Genomic DNA, 16,118 nt, shown 5'->3' with positions numbered 1-16,118 from the left:
ATAAAAAAAGTTATTATATAGAAATACAACAAGACAATTAATTATGAGAGAGAATATAAATAAATTCTCGTGAGTACAAGCCTATTAATATCCCAATAGTATCTATAACAACAAAGCTATAAAATTGTATGTTAATAAGAAACAATGACACAAAAAATCACTTCATTCAAATCCCTTGGGTTGATAGCATGACCTCCACGTACTGTTGTTGCATGAAATTCATCTCATCTATCAGTACTAGCTTAATCTCCTCTTTCTTTGCTCCAATCTCAGCCCATATAAGTGTTCCTGCAAAAAAGTTCATAATTTATCAATTGAACTCTAAGTCTGGATCCACTTTGACCGATCTCGTTTTCACATACGAAATTACAAATTTTTCCAAATGAAGCAACTAAATGTTGAATGCAAAGAGAACATTGATGTCACACAATTCACTAGACATTATGTAAATCATGGATGGGATAACATCAAGCTATGAGTATGTATTTTCTGAGCGTATGATGTTGTACACGGCCTTGGGTTCAGCCATTTCATCGAACAGTTTGTATACACTCGCAGCCATAGAACTTGTATGAGTAAGCAATAAGGAAAACACAACTTAACAACAAAAGAATCACCATAGAATCCAAGACCTCACGTGTGGTGCTGTCAAATGCATGGGGTTTGGAAAATCACAAAGCAATCGATAACTCAGCAAATTAATGAAGAACAAAGTAAAGAATGAAAATGTGCTGAAGTTAGAAGATATTAGTGCAACGTATGTTCTGTACATATGAGGGTGTATTTATACAGCAGTCAGAGATGAGGCTCTGTACTAGTAGATGAAAACAGTGAAGATAAGGCATATTATTTCAAACAATACTTTTCTTTGTGCATGTTATGTTCAAATTTTCCAAGCTGTAGCTAGCAATCTAACAAATTAATTTCTAAACGTGAGGAGTAAAATAAAATGTTATGTCCTACGTACCAGAATTTCATGCACAAAGCTTCTTCACATCTTCACAAGTTGGATGATTGAGCATATAAATTGTCCGAGGGTGAGCAACAATAAGGTAACAGCAGCTGCAGTAGAAGCTATTTTCCAAGGAGTGCCAAAATAATCACGTTTCAAGGTAGCCTTCCAAGTATGCTTAGTGTTCCTATAGAATGCATTCAAATCTTGAAACAAACCACGATAAGCACATTTCCAACTAAAATATACAATATTCGTCCCGAGATTATTGATAAAAGATGCTACTGAATTGCTGTTGGCAAGCCAATTAATGATGATTCCTTTTCTAATAAGTAAATCTGCATCTTTGGGAGTGTTGATTAGGAAAGTCAATAGCACAATGTAGTCTGTAAAATGTGAATCATGTGGATAATGGCATTGCTCAAATGCTATGATGTTTCGATAAGTAGTCTCCGTCTCGTTATCAAGATTAATGCATGGAATTTCAAACGTTCCGTTGGTGAATTTCAGGTCAAGTAAGCACTTGCTTGCGCTCACCTTAAACTTCACTCCAGCCTCGTACAACTGGCTTGCAGAATATAAATGATCAGCACTAGGAAGATCATTGCTTTCATCCGGTAGAACTAGCAGCTTTCTGGATGATGGAAGAAAAAATGTTCTGGCGAAATCAGCAAAGTGTCTTGTTAGATCAAGCAAGTATTTGCATGATCTCACCTTAAACTTCACTCTAGCCTTGTACAACTGGTTTGCAGTATATAAATGATCAGCTGATCTAGGAATATCATTACTTTCATGTGGTGACAATAGCTTTCTTGATGATGGAAGAAACAATGCTTTGGTCAAATCAACAAAGTGTCTAATTGGTTGCTGTCCAAGATTCACAGGAAATTTCTGATGTTTAATGCCCTCCAACTCAAAGACCTTAATTGCGAGTGAAGTGAAGGAAGGATGCACATGGACATCCGCAAGGGTGAATAATATCTCAAGAGCAAAGAAAGGAAGTTGATTTTCAAGTAACCGGAAGTCCAACATAATTGTCTGCCACGATATTGGGTTTAATAGTATATGGTTCTCACGAATAATCCAATTTGATCCTTTGAACCATATTTCGTGGAATAATTCAATAATAAAGATCCCATCCACCAAAATTAATTTCACGAAATCGTCACTGCTAAACTTGATGGTTTCTGCATAACAACTACGCACACTTTCTTCATTCAGCTTTATGGCGTTTACTAAAATCTCCACGTTGAAGTCATCAATCCGCCGCATGAATCTTTGAAAATATTTTAGTTTCAACTTTTCCATGGGTTCTAATCTTTTGCTGCCATGGTGGAAAGGTCCTATCGATATAACCTCAGGAGTATAGGCTTCCTCATTCAATTTGCGAAGACAAGTTGGAATCCTGTAGATACAACACTTGTTTGATGATAGGGGTGGCTCCAAGCTTGCAGCCATTTCTTTGATGCTATTTACCAACTGATCTTTATGTTGATTTCCATTTCCACTACTCAAAGTGTTCGCAGCTTCTTGATCCCATTGTTGAATTTCAGCATGATTTTGATTTGCATTTGTGACTGAAGCAGTTTCCACTTTTTGTTGAATTTCTTGATCACTTGTTGATTTTTCCATCTCACATTAATTAATCTTCTTAATTAATTAATTGGCTTCCAGCTCCCGGCCTGCTGCTTACACAAATTAAGACTCAGTACTGACTACAATAAAATTGTATTATAAAAATATAGGCTAATTTTGTTGGCAACTTAATTAGAGTACTTTAATGCTAATGCTAACTTTTTCATTTGACGGCTTTAAGAATTAAAAGAAAGGAATTAAAATAAGTAACTAGCTAGTAAAGCAGCTAGCAAACAAATTAAAACCCCATGCATTATCAGTCATTCAAAGTAAATTAACAATATCATATTATATATTATTTATAGATCACCTAGCTAGAAAAATAATACCCAAATCAACGTACAAGCAAGCTATGCATTTATTTTGTATGCAACGAGTTGAGTACATTAGCTGATGAACTAGCTATATATACATAAAAATGTCAATATCCTAATAAATTAACATCTCAATATTCAAAACAAAGAGGTCCAGATAGCACATATATAGGCATGGAATTAGATCCATAGATATAGACGACGGGGCTAATTAGTCAATTTTTTGACAAATAATTTATCGTAAATACTCGTTTTTATTATAGTGAGTAAGCCTAAAAACATAATCAGTGATTATCAATAAGTTAAAAAAAAAAATGGAAGAAATTAAAAGAAAGAAAAAGACGGTGATTTCGAATCATGTTTTCCTTACCGAAACAAACGCTTTCGCTTTTGGTCGCCGCAGTCTCAACTTCTCTGACTTACAGATCAAAGAACCGATGAAGCAAGTCGAGTGATGAAATGGAGACAAAGACGCTCGTACTCATGTTAGAGTGGAGTTAACTATCAAGAAAAGAGATCTATCCGGATGTTTCGTTGATTTCACCTACCACACTATTACTCATGCATGGTGGGACAAGCTGCAATATTCAACACCTCGGCTAAACTCAAAACCTATAACAGCATCACATGTGGTGTCTTATTCTTATTAAATTATTTCATTGAAGAAGGAATCTCTCTGTCCTCGAAAAAACAAAAGCATCATGTGTGGAGAGCACTCGTGACCTAGGTCTCTGTGAGAAGACTTGAAAATTTGGATGGGCACGTTGCTTATTAAAAAATATATATTAATAATATTAAATTCTGAATAATTTAAAAGGAAGATAAATTACTCGTGAAACATTATTAATTATTTTTTTATATTAACGAAAGATGGAAAAAAGTAATGCTTGAAAATTTGAGACATTAGCTTATCTATAGATAAACTTATAATTATCCATCTCACAATATCAAAGTATCGTGTAAATGGATAAGTTGAAAATTTCTATCAAACACTCTCCGTACGTAGAAAAATTACGAGAATTCACAATTGCAAAATGTATGTGTTTTAATAATTATTTTACTATTTTATTTTTTCCCAAATCTTATATCATGTATAACTAAAAATATTATAATAACTTACTAGAAATGAGACTATTGTAGTAGCCGGGATCATTTTAAAGTGATTTTCGTGGAGAGTAAATCAATTTATTTTATTTCTATAGAAATTTCTAACACTTGACTAGGATTGTTCATCCTGTTTTTTCCCGGCCCAGGGTCTGGAACCCGAGAAACTGGATTCCGATTCCCGCTTTTTTTTTCCTTTTCCGTTTAAATGTTTTTTAAACCAACAAACAAACATATAATATAAACTCCAACCAAAACCACTCAAGCAAAACTGGATATCCGAGTGTATTCATGAGTATCATCAACGGCTATTATATATGTAGTGAGTTTATGAGAATAAAAAAAAAACTCAAAAACTATATATAATTGCATGTATGTGAGTTAAACGCAGACAATTGTGGAGACGGAAAGTGGGTAGGGAAGATATTGGCCTACTGGAAAGAGAAGATAGAGCCATAGAACAAGGGCTTGCCGTCATTGACAAATTTGACAAGGCAATCACCGTAGCCAAGCCTCTTGAAGATTTTAGGGTTTATGATGTTATACAAATATTTAAAAAAAAAAAAACATCAAAACTGAAACACTGAAAAAAAAAGGGATACTGGGTTGTAAACCCGGGTTCCACGTTTAAAATTCGAATTCATTTGGGTTTCGGCCTGGATCTAACCCGGGCTAACCTGGTTTGGGTTTCGGCCCGAGTTTGAAACTTGGGTTGTGGTTCGGGTATACCTGGATGAACAATCCTATACTTGACGTGTTTCTTCGAATCCTAGCCATTAGTTAGCGATATTATGGTATCGCAATTTTATTATATATGGTAAATATTTAAATATTCGAATTTGATAAATGCTAGTGTAAAAATAATTTTGTTGTTGAACTTTAAAGCAGGAATAAATCTATTTGGAGGCTGATTCCCCGTAGCATACCACACACCGTACATGACAAACCCGGTTTGGAGCCATGTCACGGTTCGAAGGGCAAACCCACATTCCTTTCCCCATTCTTCTCTCTTCTCTCTTCTCTCTCTCAATTTCGGACTTCCCGCTCTTTCCCCTCCGTTGCTTCTCTCTCTCCCACTAATGCTTCTCTCTTTTCTCTCAGTTTCAGAAACCCATTTTATTTCCTTTGCTCCTTTCTCATCTCCCGTTGCTCCCATCTTCTGCTTCTGGATTCAATCTTCCAAAACCCTCTTGGCATGTGGCCTTCCTTTCATCAGGTGTGTCTCCTATATTTCTGTACAGGTTTTTCTTTGTACTTTTAATCTTCCTGGTTTCCATGATCAGATATGGTTTCGTGCAAACCATATTCTCCTCTTTTCTCTCACTTGTTTCTTGGAAAACAAATGACCTCCAAAGAAGTCCTTATTTCTTTGTTTGTTTTTTCCTTTCTTTTCAAGGAACTTAGTAAAAAATAATATTACTATTTTTGCTCTTTTATGTTTGATTTCTTTAATAACTAACTTCTAGTAATTATTTTTTGTCAACCTTTTCTCTTGTTCACACCCAAAGCCTACTCAAATCAGCCACCTTTCCACAAGTCATGCATTTTGTGTTCTTTAGATATGCTTCTCAATCAACTCAGTCTTTTTCATTTGTTCTCATTTATAATTTAATTTTGTAGATCGAAACTCTGAAATGTGCCATGTTGATACTCGATTTTTCTTTAAGGTATCGACATGAATCGACTCCCTTCCTTGGAGATTGGCAATTGCGAAGAAGAAGCAGGATTTTCATCCCCTAACAGCACGATATCTAGCTTGAGCGGAAATTGAGCGAGAGGCAAGCTAACAAGGAAGAGCATGAGATTGAGAGTGGGCCATTTTCTGGTGGAGGATGTTACAGATGCCGTCAACGTTGGGGGAGATTTGGGGGAGGGGAGAAGAGGGCCGATTGCTTGAGGGGGTGGGGGGTAAGACGAATTCAAAATGAAAATTTGGGACTTCTATTTCAAACGTGTGTTTATGTTAGAAAAGAAAAAAAACATTTAGATGCTGACAGGTGTACAATGTAATACCTCTGTATAGAAGAACTTTTAAAACAATTTTTATGATACAGAAAGATGTAACAATAAATTATTGTAGGACTAGGCAATTGGGCCTACTTCACTCAGCTCAGGGCTATTCATTTGGACTTGGACAAGTGGATTTTGTAAAAATGCGCTGAGGTGGGCGAGACAACTATTTTCTCGTGCTAAATATTATTAAGCTTAATATATTAAATTTTAGTTTGTTCAAGAGAAGTGCTAGATCTATATGCAAATCTTACAAAATGATGTTTAAATACTGACATGACGTCAAATCTATTCTACAATAAAAAGAGCTTTCCGATTTAAAGGATCACATGAACCACGACATCGTGTAAACTTTCTTGTGCTAAATTTTTGTGCAACCTAAACATTTTTATTAGGAGTGCCTCCGCTTGGGTAGGGAGTTAGTTTTTTCCCCTCACCCCCATCCTCGCTTCTATATACACCCTAACTTCATCCGTTTGACAGGTGGATGGGTGGCTCATCCATTGTCTGGATCCCTGCCCCTAACACTACCATATCACAACCAACAAAGTAGAAAAACATATCATAATCACCATATCGCAACCATATGCATTTGAAATCCAGCTTTGAATAGATCTGTGCTTGGAGATCCATGGCAATGGTTCTCCATGCACCAGTCTTGATGTTGTAATCGTTAGTTGTAAGAAAAAGAGGTGGAGGTGAAGAAGATGAGGAGAAGAAAAGTACGATGAACGGAAATGAAGAAGAAGAAGAAAAGAAGCTGAGAAGGCAAGCCTCACGAAGAGGTGCAGTCGTGCAGAAGAAAATGAGGTGAGAGGAGAGAATTAGCATTTTAGCCTTATATACTGTGTATATTAGCGGGCGAGTAACCCCACCTGCCTCTCGCTAGCCCCTTTAGTTTTTATTCATCTACCAGCTCGTCCATCCAAAAATACGAGGAAGATTATCTTCCCAATACTAGGCAAATGTGCTGGGTAGGTTGGGTACAGGGGCCAATTTTTTTTTTTTTCTTATCTAGCTATCAACTATTTTTCTTTTTTCAGAACTATTGGGCGGAGAGGCCAATGTATAGTCCAAAATATGGTTTCAAAGCGTGTAAAATTAAAGTTAAGATAAGGCATATTTGAGTATTGGAGCCACCAATCCCCATAAATGAACCTCCAAATCCTTAAAACAATAAAACCATGAGAGGAGTAGAATAAAAGGCCACAAGAATAATAAGATCGATCATGTGCTATTAAAATTTCAAGCAAATAGTTTCACTACATCTGCACAACTTAGATGAGGGAGCATATATATAGTTTGTTCGAGAGTGAGTAGCAGTGAGATACCGGAAGCTGTGTGTAATAGAAGCTATTCTCTACGGAATGCTAAAATAATCATGTTTGAAGGTTGCCTTCCAAATATGCTTAGGGTCCTCCTAGAATGCATTCAAATCTCTACACATACCACAGTAATGAAAGTTGTTGACATCGTATATAATATTCTTTACCAGATTTTTTACCAGAGATGCCACAATATTGTTTTCTCCAAGTCAGCTAACGATGATTCATTTTCTGACAAGTAAATCCACGTCTTTTGTGGTGTTTATTAGAAAATCCAATAACATGTGTTATACAATTTTATGCATGGGATTACCAATGTTCCATTGCTTAAATTTTAGGTCAAGTAAGCAGTTGCTTGAACTCACCTTGAACTTTACTCCTGCCTCGGACAATTGGCTTGCAGTGTATAAATGATCAACTGCAACAGAGTTTCTTTGTTGTATGCATGCAGATGATGGCAGAAAAATACTTTGGCCAAATCAACAAAGTGTCTTGGTTTGAAAGCAGGATTGAAAAGAAATCCTTGAGTGTTGAACCCATCAAAGAAATGAAATGCAAGTGAAGCAAAGAAAGAGATCTGATGAGATGCAAAAGTGAGGCTGAATAATATCTCAAGAACGAAAAATGGAAGTTGGTTTTCAAGTACCAGCAAGTCCAACATCATCCACTGCAATATTGGGGTTGATAGTATACGGTCTTTTGGAAAACATGGTGTCCTAATTTGGAACATGTAGTTAAGAAAAACTCAATGATAAAGTGCGTATCCACCAAAATTAGTTTCATGAACTTGTCACTGGTAAGTTGGATGCGTTCTGCATTAAATATTTTAATATAAATCATGAAATATAAGGATTTTCGATTTTCTATAATCCAAGATAATAAATAATAATAGTTAGAAAACGTACCTCCATCTATTACGGTTTGATAAAGAGTCTAACCTGATTATGTGAGAATGATCACCTTAACAACTTTACCTCCGAGTGTCTCTCAATGACTAGAGGGACAATGATGTTATCGGTGAGAACCCTTAACCCATTAGTGCTATTTGTAGACTTCTAGCCATGAAGAAATCTAGAGACATTTATATCCCACTGTGACTATATCTAGATATATTATTGTCCCACTGTGACTCATTAATTAAGTGATAATATTTGAGCTAGTCCAAACCCATTAGGATATGCGTGTGTGGGATATAAAGTTTTAACAAAACTCTTATATTCTCCCACTTGACCCATACGCTCATAAAATAATATTTTCCATTCATGGGTTTATTACAGAAAATTAACCATACTGTGCACGTTCATTTCTAGAAAACTTCATAGTTCAAAATACATTACATGAGTTCCGTAATATCATTGTCAATTCAGTTATCAATGCGAGTCATGGTAGTCCTCTGTTCTATAAACAACAAATTGCCTTCCATGTACCACAAAATCAATAACTTAATTTAACACGATCTTTAATTGGAACAATTAAGGCTAATATTGTGATGCCTTGGGATTCCAATTCATGTCTGTTGTAGACAATATCTTGTCATCATTCATCCACACTATTTAATATACATATAAAGTGAAAAGACAAGAAAATATAAATAATCATAATAGATATTTTTCAATGTCCAGTAACAAAATACTCAGCGTATCAATGATTTTTTTAACATGTTCACATCATGAGTATAAGTATATGACCCATCTTTTCCAATATGTTTTTTAAAGTATAATCATTAACGCACTATTGATATAGACATATTTGTTTCTGTACTTTTTCTTTAACACTTAGGTATTTAAAATTATATTAAATACTCATCATTCAAAGAAAAATACTCTTAGAAATTCTTGACATACATCCTAGTGGCTTGGCTATAAATCGACATTTTCAAGTCCTAAGATAAAACATACCACTGTGGTCTCAAAACATACCACAATCTTAGTCTCTATTACACATGAAGCAGTAAGATATTTACCTCATACTTTTCCATAAAATAACTCTACTAGATAGCAAAATATATAACCATAACTGTATTTTTTATCATTAGAATAATTCCACAAAATAGGGTCTGAATATCCAGTTACCTTAAGAGTATCAATTCTTCTAAAGGTAACAATTAGTCTTTAATTTCTTGCGTATTGCACTATTTTCACAACTTTTAGGTCAAAGATCCTTAGGTTACTTTGGCAACAATCAAGGATGCCAACTGTAAAACTAACGTTCGGCTCTATACAAGTTTGTGTTACCATCAAATTCTTTATAACTATCATATACAAATTTTTTTTAACAACCCAATCAATTTGAGGATACTGTAAAATATTGAGCATGCCACATTTTGTTTTTAAAGCATCTATTAACTAACAATTCTACATGTAAAGTCTTTCAAAACTTTATGCAAATATAATGAGACAATCCTAATAGTCTTTGTGGTGGTATTAAAATTCAATCCAAGTTTAGAAGGATGTCTCATTCATAAATTTCATTTTTAAAGTTCTTTAAGACATAACTTTGATATCATATGACAAACCATGGTTTATATTAGCTGAAAAGTCATATACATACATGACTATAAATGCAAATATACTCCCACTAACATTCAAGTACACAAATTAACAATAAATCCAAAAACATTATTGGTAGTATCAAATATCATATACAATTTTTCAAAAAATATTTTACCTTTTCTAAGTAGTCCTTTTATTCGTTTCTTATAGATTCAAACTTTCACTCTATAATTGTTTTCACTTCCAGTTGATGTAATTCTAAATTGTAATGAGTTACTAATATTATAGTGATCCTGAATGAGTCATTTCAGGTTTATTAGAAAATCTTATTTTCTAATTAATACTCATTTTTTAGTGAAATCCATGATTACAAAACAAACTCTATATCGTTAAAAATTGCCCTTAAAGTCAAGGTTTTGTCACCAAGACCCATTTACATTCGATTTTTTATACATTTTAGACAATTTAAATTGATTCATGGATTTTAATCTCTTAATTCATGGATTTCAATCTCTTTTATGCATCAATCTTTCACTTTTTTCTATAATTTGTGAAAACATATGTAAACATTTATTTGTTTCTATGCCAAATTCAAAATTTGAAACTACACCATGTAGCCTAACCAAATAGTAAATCAAGATGATTATATGAGATTACCTGTTCTAATGTCTCCATAGCCAATTCTTCAGCGGTGTTTCTCTAATGAGGTGGATGGTCATTTGCTTCTTCTTTCATATTATTATTGAGATAATCAGAAAAAGAAACTACAAGTATTTTCAAAGTACAAGAATGCACTTCACGACAATCACATTTATAGTTTCTATGCTCCCACTGATTTTGACAACTAGGGTTGTAACCGGTCCAGTTTGATCCAGTTTTGGAGATATTTTATAACTGAACCGGAATATACTGGTTTTGAATTTGAGAACTAATACTACACCAGTTACACTCCTAAATCGGTACTTCCAGTTTTACCGGTTCCAGTCTGGTTTGGTCTAATTTTTTTGGGTATATTATATAGCATATATAATATAGTATATATATTAGAGTATATAATAAGATAATATATATATATTATAGTATGTAATAATATAGTGATAATATATTGTAGTATATTATAATATATATTATAATTATATTATAATATATAATGATATAGTATTAGTATAACTACTAATACAATAGAATATAGTAATAATATATAGTTATTTATATAGGATTTTAAAATTTAATATTATATTAATTAGTAATTTATCATATAATACAAAATTATTTTATATATAATTATATATTATATATAAAAATTAGATATAATTAAAGAAATCATATAAAAATATTTTGTACAATATAAAAAATTAATATATATATATATGAACTGGTCCGGTCCGGTGTTAGAAAAAGGAAAAACGGAACCGGACCGATTTCGACCGATTTTGAGAAAAATGAAACCGATACTGGATCAGACCAAACTCGGCACAGGACCAAACCCACCGATTCGGTCTGGTTCAATCCGGTTTACCAATTCACTAGTTTTTTTTTCAACCTCTAATGCCAACCTTAAGGAGTTTGACATCTCAATTTTCTCAAAATTCAAACTACAAATGGAAACAATCAGCCTAAATCATTTGAATCTCCATGAATAATCAATAATGTACCCATTAAATTTTATACAATCCAACTTCCTTTTATTTGGATTGTAGAATCTTACATTAGATTAACCATTTATACATATATATACGCCTTAAATCAAGTATCCTATCACTTCACAATTCAAAACAAGTCTTTGAGACTACTTACTAGGAACACAAATTAAGATATATGCCATTGTCTTAAATAATTTTACTGCACATCTTTTCAAGAAGTTGACAAAATAGGTCATGGTTATTGCCTGACTTATAATACTTTTCCTGGCACTCTCTAATTCAATCTAATTTGATAATTTTCACCATTCTACCTAACTGCATTTCCTCCCCATGAGAAGTACCTCAAGAATTACAAAAGGCTTGAGACTTCTCATATAACAGATAGATACTTCCATACCATGAAAATCATTTATGAAGGTAATGAGATACTTCTATCTATCAAATGTTATAGAGAAAAATATTTACATGTGTTTATATGCATTATCTCAAAAAACTTTCTACTCTTCTAGTATCTTTTCTTGATATGTCTGATTTGCTTTCATTTAATATAAATAAAGACACATCTTGATATTAGAAAATCTAAATGCGGAAAATATTTTATTTACTAACCTCTACAACTTTTCTTGGGGATATTTTTCAAACTTTTATGCCATAAATTGTAACAGATTTTTTATAATTCATTTTTCTTTTGGTTTAAGTACATGCCTCATGAGTGAAAAACTTTTAACAAAATCATTATTTTGAAGGCATGACAAATAAAATTTTATTAGAAGGAAAAATGGAATCAACATAAATGGCATTTTGAAACTAATTGAAATTTGAATATTTGTGCTTAAGTTCAACCATCAAAATAAGTATAAACATTATAAAGTTTGATTTGAAACTTATACAGACAAAATAAATATGAACATCTGCACTCGAGTTTAATATCAAAAAATGTATAAACATGTATAAGATCTGATTCAGAACTTCTACAGAAAGGGGGAAAGTTTACCATTCCCTTCGAATAAAGTTTTATGTTTAAGACACCTAAACCTTCATGTGTCCTTGTTTATTTCAAAATTCAATTGACACAACTCTTATATTTTCGCGACCATCATTTCATTCATTTCCCAAAAGATAAAGTTGATTTTTCATACAAATTAACAAATTAAATTTATATCCAGCTAACAACCATGCTACCAACTTGTTCATATCTCATTATTTTAATAAAATAATAATGCCTCTAGAGTAAACCATTCTATACAAGACTAAGAAATTCCTATAGTTTATATGTAGTAATTAATTCAATCTTCTTAAACATTGTACTTTTCTAACCTTTATCACTATTCTCAATAATAATTGATGTTAGACTTAAAATGAATAAACCAGGGTCTAAAACTCTTAGTGTAAATTTGACATGCTCATGTTCATCTAAATTAGAGTCCATTTTGTACAAGAAACCTTGTAAATATATTCATATACTTGCTGCAAGAAAATCATTTTAATCACATTAATACTTTGAGTTCGACACTTATAAACAATAACAGAATTTAAACCATTATGGATGAACTAATAGTGTCATCGCGAGATCCCTCCTTTGGGAGATAACGCCAACACACAAAATGTTCCTTCCAATTTTGTGCATAAACTAGTTGTATCATAGAAATTCTCATTTGGGAGTAAACTCTGACATACAAAGTGTTTCATGCAACCTTAAATTATGCGTATGAACTAACTATATCACCAGAACGCTGCTTTGGGAGTAAACTCTGGTATACAAATTGTTCACTCCAGCTTTATTTTGATGGATGAAGTAGTAATGCTATCAAAATCCTCATTTAGGAATAGATCTTGACACACAAATGGTTCACTCCAACTTTACTTTGATGAATGAATTAATAGTGTCATCAAAATTCTCATTTGGAAGTAGATCTTGACATACAAATTGTTCACTCTAACTGTACGTTAATGGATAAATTAGTAATGTCATCAAAATCCTCATTTGAGAGTAGATCTCGAAACACAAATTGTTTGCTGCATCATATACATCTTTACTATTGAGTTTAATAGTTTTTCCATCAAAATTAAGAAAAATCTTGTATCTTTGGACAACCAATTTTTTCATTAATTTTGGTGCAAACCATTTGCTCTATATGGGATAAAAATTATATATGGCATATCAAACAGTTAGAGCCAAAAACCAATGTTAAATAATTCATGCATTTATTGAACAGAAAAAACATGCACATAAGAGAAAACAAATTTTAGATTTTGTTTTTTATAGGGCTGAGCCAAAGTTTTGGCCTACTATGCTGGCCATTACATATTATTGCCCCTTTCATTCTTCTCAGACTAGGCCGAAGCCACAACCCAGTATGGGCCCAAAGCCTTTAATGGGTTGAAGAAAACCCTACCCGCCTTTTTTTTTTTCCTCTTCTTCTTCAATATTGAGTAGTCGTTGCACCAGATAGCATTCTTACTTTGTTCTGGCACAGCCATGGATGTTTCCGGCGAGGTGAAGCCTACAAGGCGTCCCCGGCCTTCTCCCGCCTCCGATGTTTGCCTCCAACGTCCACCTCCTTTCTTCCTTCTCTCAGTTGTTTTTGTTTAATATATATATAAATAACACTGCCGCGATCATTGGGCTTTATAGCTCTATGCCCGCCGTCACAAAGCTGCATGGCGACAACACCCCTGCCTAACACTGAGCCCATAATTTAGGTGACAAAACACCCTAAGCCGCCCAAAAAAAAAAAAAAAAAAAAAAAAAAAGAAGAAGATCAAGCTACAAAATGAAGCCATAGATTTATAAAGAGCAAGCTACAACATGAAGCCGCAAAGTTACAAAGAATAAGTTGCAATTTGAAGCGTCTAATTACAATGACATACAGTAAAAGCCAGCTAAGTACAACAAAAAGTTGTAAGGCGCGACAAACCAAAGCCTTATCAAATAAAGTCGCTAAGGCCCTAAGAGGACGACTATCTAACAAGGGCGAACAAAGGCATTGCAAACAGACAAGTGGATGGCCAGTGGGATAGTTAGGAATCCCATAATTTCCTACAACAAAACTCCCCAAGCAAGCCACGGTAAAGAAAAAAGAAGGAAAAGCACAAGAGGGAAACAACGTAAAGACAAGAAGCCTAGCACAACCAAAATGTGAAACAATTTCATTAATCAAAGTTACATACAAGCTAGAGGGTGATGACACATAGGTATATACATTTACTAAAAAGAAAATAAAGGGAAGAGCAAAATAAAAGAGTGGCAACACCACCAAGAAGCTAGGGCGTGGCGACGTCAGACCTTGGCACCGGGAGTGCCAACCTCAAGAATGTTGGGAGCAGGATCACCGGGCTTGGAAGCAGCAGGCTTGGGCACGGTCAGGAAGGCAGGATGCGTGAAAGCATCAAGGATTTCTTTCCTTCACAACTGTGCTTGAACGCAAAATTTGCTACGTCGACAGTGATCTGGGCAAGGTCAAGGCCCTACAAATATTTCTTGAAAGTCCGCGAATGTAGTTGCAAACTCCCCAGCAGGTGGTCCTGCATCGACCTATGACCCTTGGCGCACTCGTGCCCCCAAGCAAGATTGTAAACTCCCAGGACTAACTTCAGTAGCCTGTCCAGGCGGGAGATGACCTCTTGTACCCGAGACAGGTTGCCCCGAAGATCTATAACAAGTCGCTCCGTCTGCTGGCTGTTGAGCCTCTTCCGACAGCGATTAAGCTCTTCACATTTCTTGTGCACCTCCCCAAAGCAAGCAGTACCCTCCTCAACTCTTGCTCCAACTGCTCCCTTTCTTCCCTCTCACCATAAGCACACTAAAGGGTAGTCTAGGTCATCACGCAAAGGTCCTAGTTTTCTTGCTCAATGGCTTCTTGGTCGTCCACAATGAAGGCCGCTAGCTGAGAAGAACCCTGACAACAAGGGGGCCGACATGCAACAATCAATAAAAGGAAACTAGAAAATAGCGAAAGAAAGGAAAAAGACAGAGAAAGAAGTCGCTGAACCTCGTAGAAAAAGCCGGACAAACACTTGGCAACTTGGCTGATAGCTTCAGCATGACACCCCTGTTTCCAGTCGAGCCAAATGGGGGATAACTTCTACTGAGCCCTCAGCCTCAGATGCTTGCGCAGCTGCCTCAGCCCAATGAGCCTCGTTGACAACCTCTTTTGGCATGCGTTCCCGTTTGGGCGGGTGGATCTCTGCACAGACTTCTCGACCGACTATAACATCTAGAGGGGGCCCACCCTCTGCTTGGTGCTCTGCTCGGATGGGCAGATCTTCGTACGGACCTCTCAGACCCAAGCCGACTACAATATTCAAAAGGGAACCACCTTTCACATGGTGCTCCACCTCCACGACACGGTTATTGGAAGTAGCGGTCATCACCCTCTCAATGACGATGCCCAAGCCTCCAAGTGACCTAACATCCTCCCCACCTACTACCAAGTCAGGAACCCTTGAGCAAACCTAGACCAAGGAGTGACTGCCTGTAGCAAAAAGAGTTGTAGTAGGGGAGGAGACCCCCAGAGAACGTTGTTCCACAATAGCCTGCCGAAGATTCTCGACTGCATAAACTCCCAGAGTAGGGCATTAATTTCACCCGTTTCTGAGAGCTTATCAGCAGCTTTAGTTGATGGGGTAGCACTACGGGAGCA

The 16,118-nt window shown here is 35.1% G+C and overlaps 1 protein-coding gene across 1 annotated transcript; it reads right to left on the bottom strand.

Moving 5' to 3' along the window:
• Positions 1 to 259: 259 nt before the first annotated feature.
• LOC121262202 (UPF0481 protein At3g47200-like) lies at positions 260 to 3,308 on the bottom strand. The gene is made up of 3 exons (XM_041164602.1): positions 3,272 to 3,308; positions 968 to 2,599; positions 260 to 288 (listed from the first exon to the last, which is right to left on the bottom strand). The coding sequence occupies exon 2, from the start codon at positions 2,582 to 2,584 to the stop codon at positions 992 to 994; it is 1,593 nt and encodes a 530-aa protein (XP_041020536.1). The 5' UTR covers positions 2,585 to 2,599; positions 3,272 to 3,308; the 3' UTR covers positions 260 to 288; positions 968 to 991.
• Positions 3,309 to 16,118: the final 12,810 nt, after the last annotated feature.

This window comes from Juglans microcarpa x Juglans regia, chromosome 4S (genome assembly GCF_004785595.1).
Source record: "Juglans microcarpa x Juglans regia isolate MS1-56 chromosome 4S, Jm3101_v1.0, whole genome shotgun sequence".
In the NCBI taxonomy this organism is placed as follows: domain Eukaryota; kingdom Viridiplantae; phylum Streptophyta; class Magnoliopsida; order Fagales; family Juglandaceae; genus Juglans; species Juglans microcarpa x Juglans regia.
This window is presented reverse-complemented; position numbering and strand designations above follow the sequence as displayed.

Excerpts from the sequence above, each read along its gene's own strand:
- LOC121262202 (XM_041164602.1), bottom strand. The coding sequence starts at position 2,584 with ATGGAAAAATCAACAAGTGATCAAGAAATTCAACAAAAAGTGGAAACT.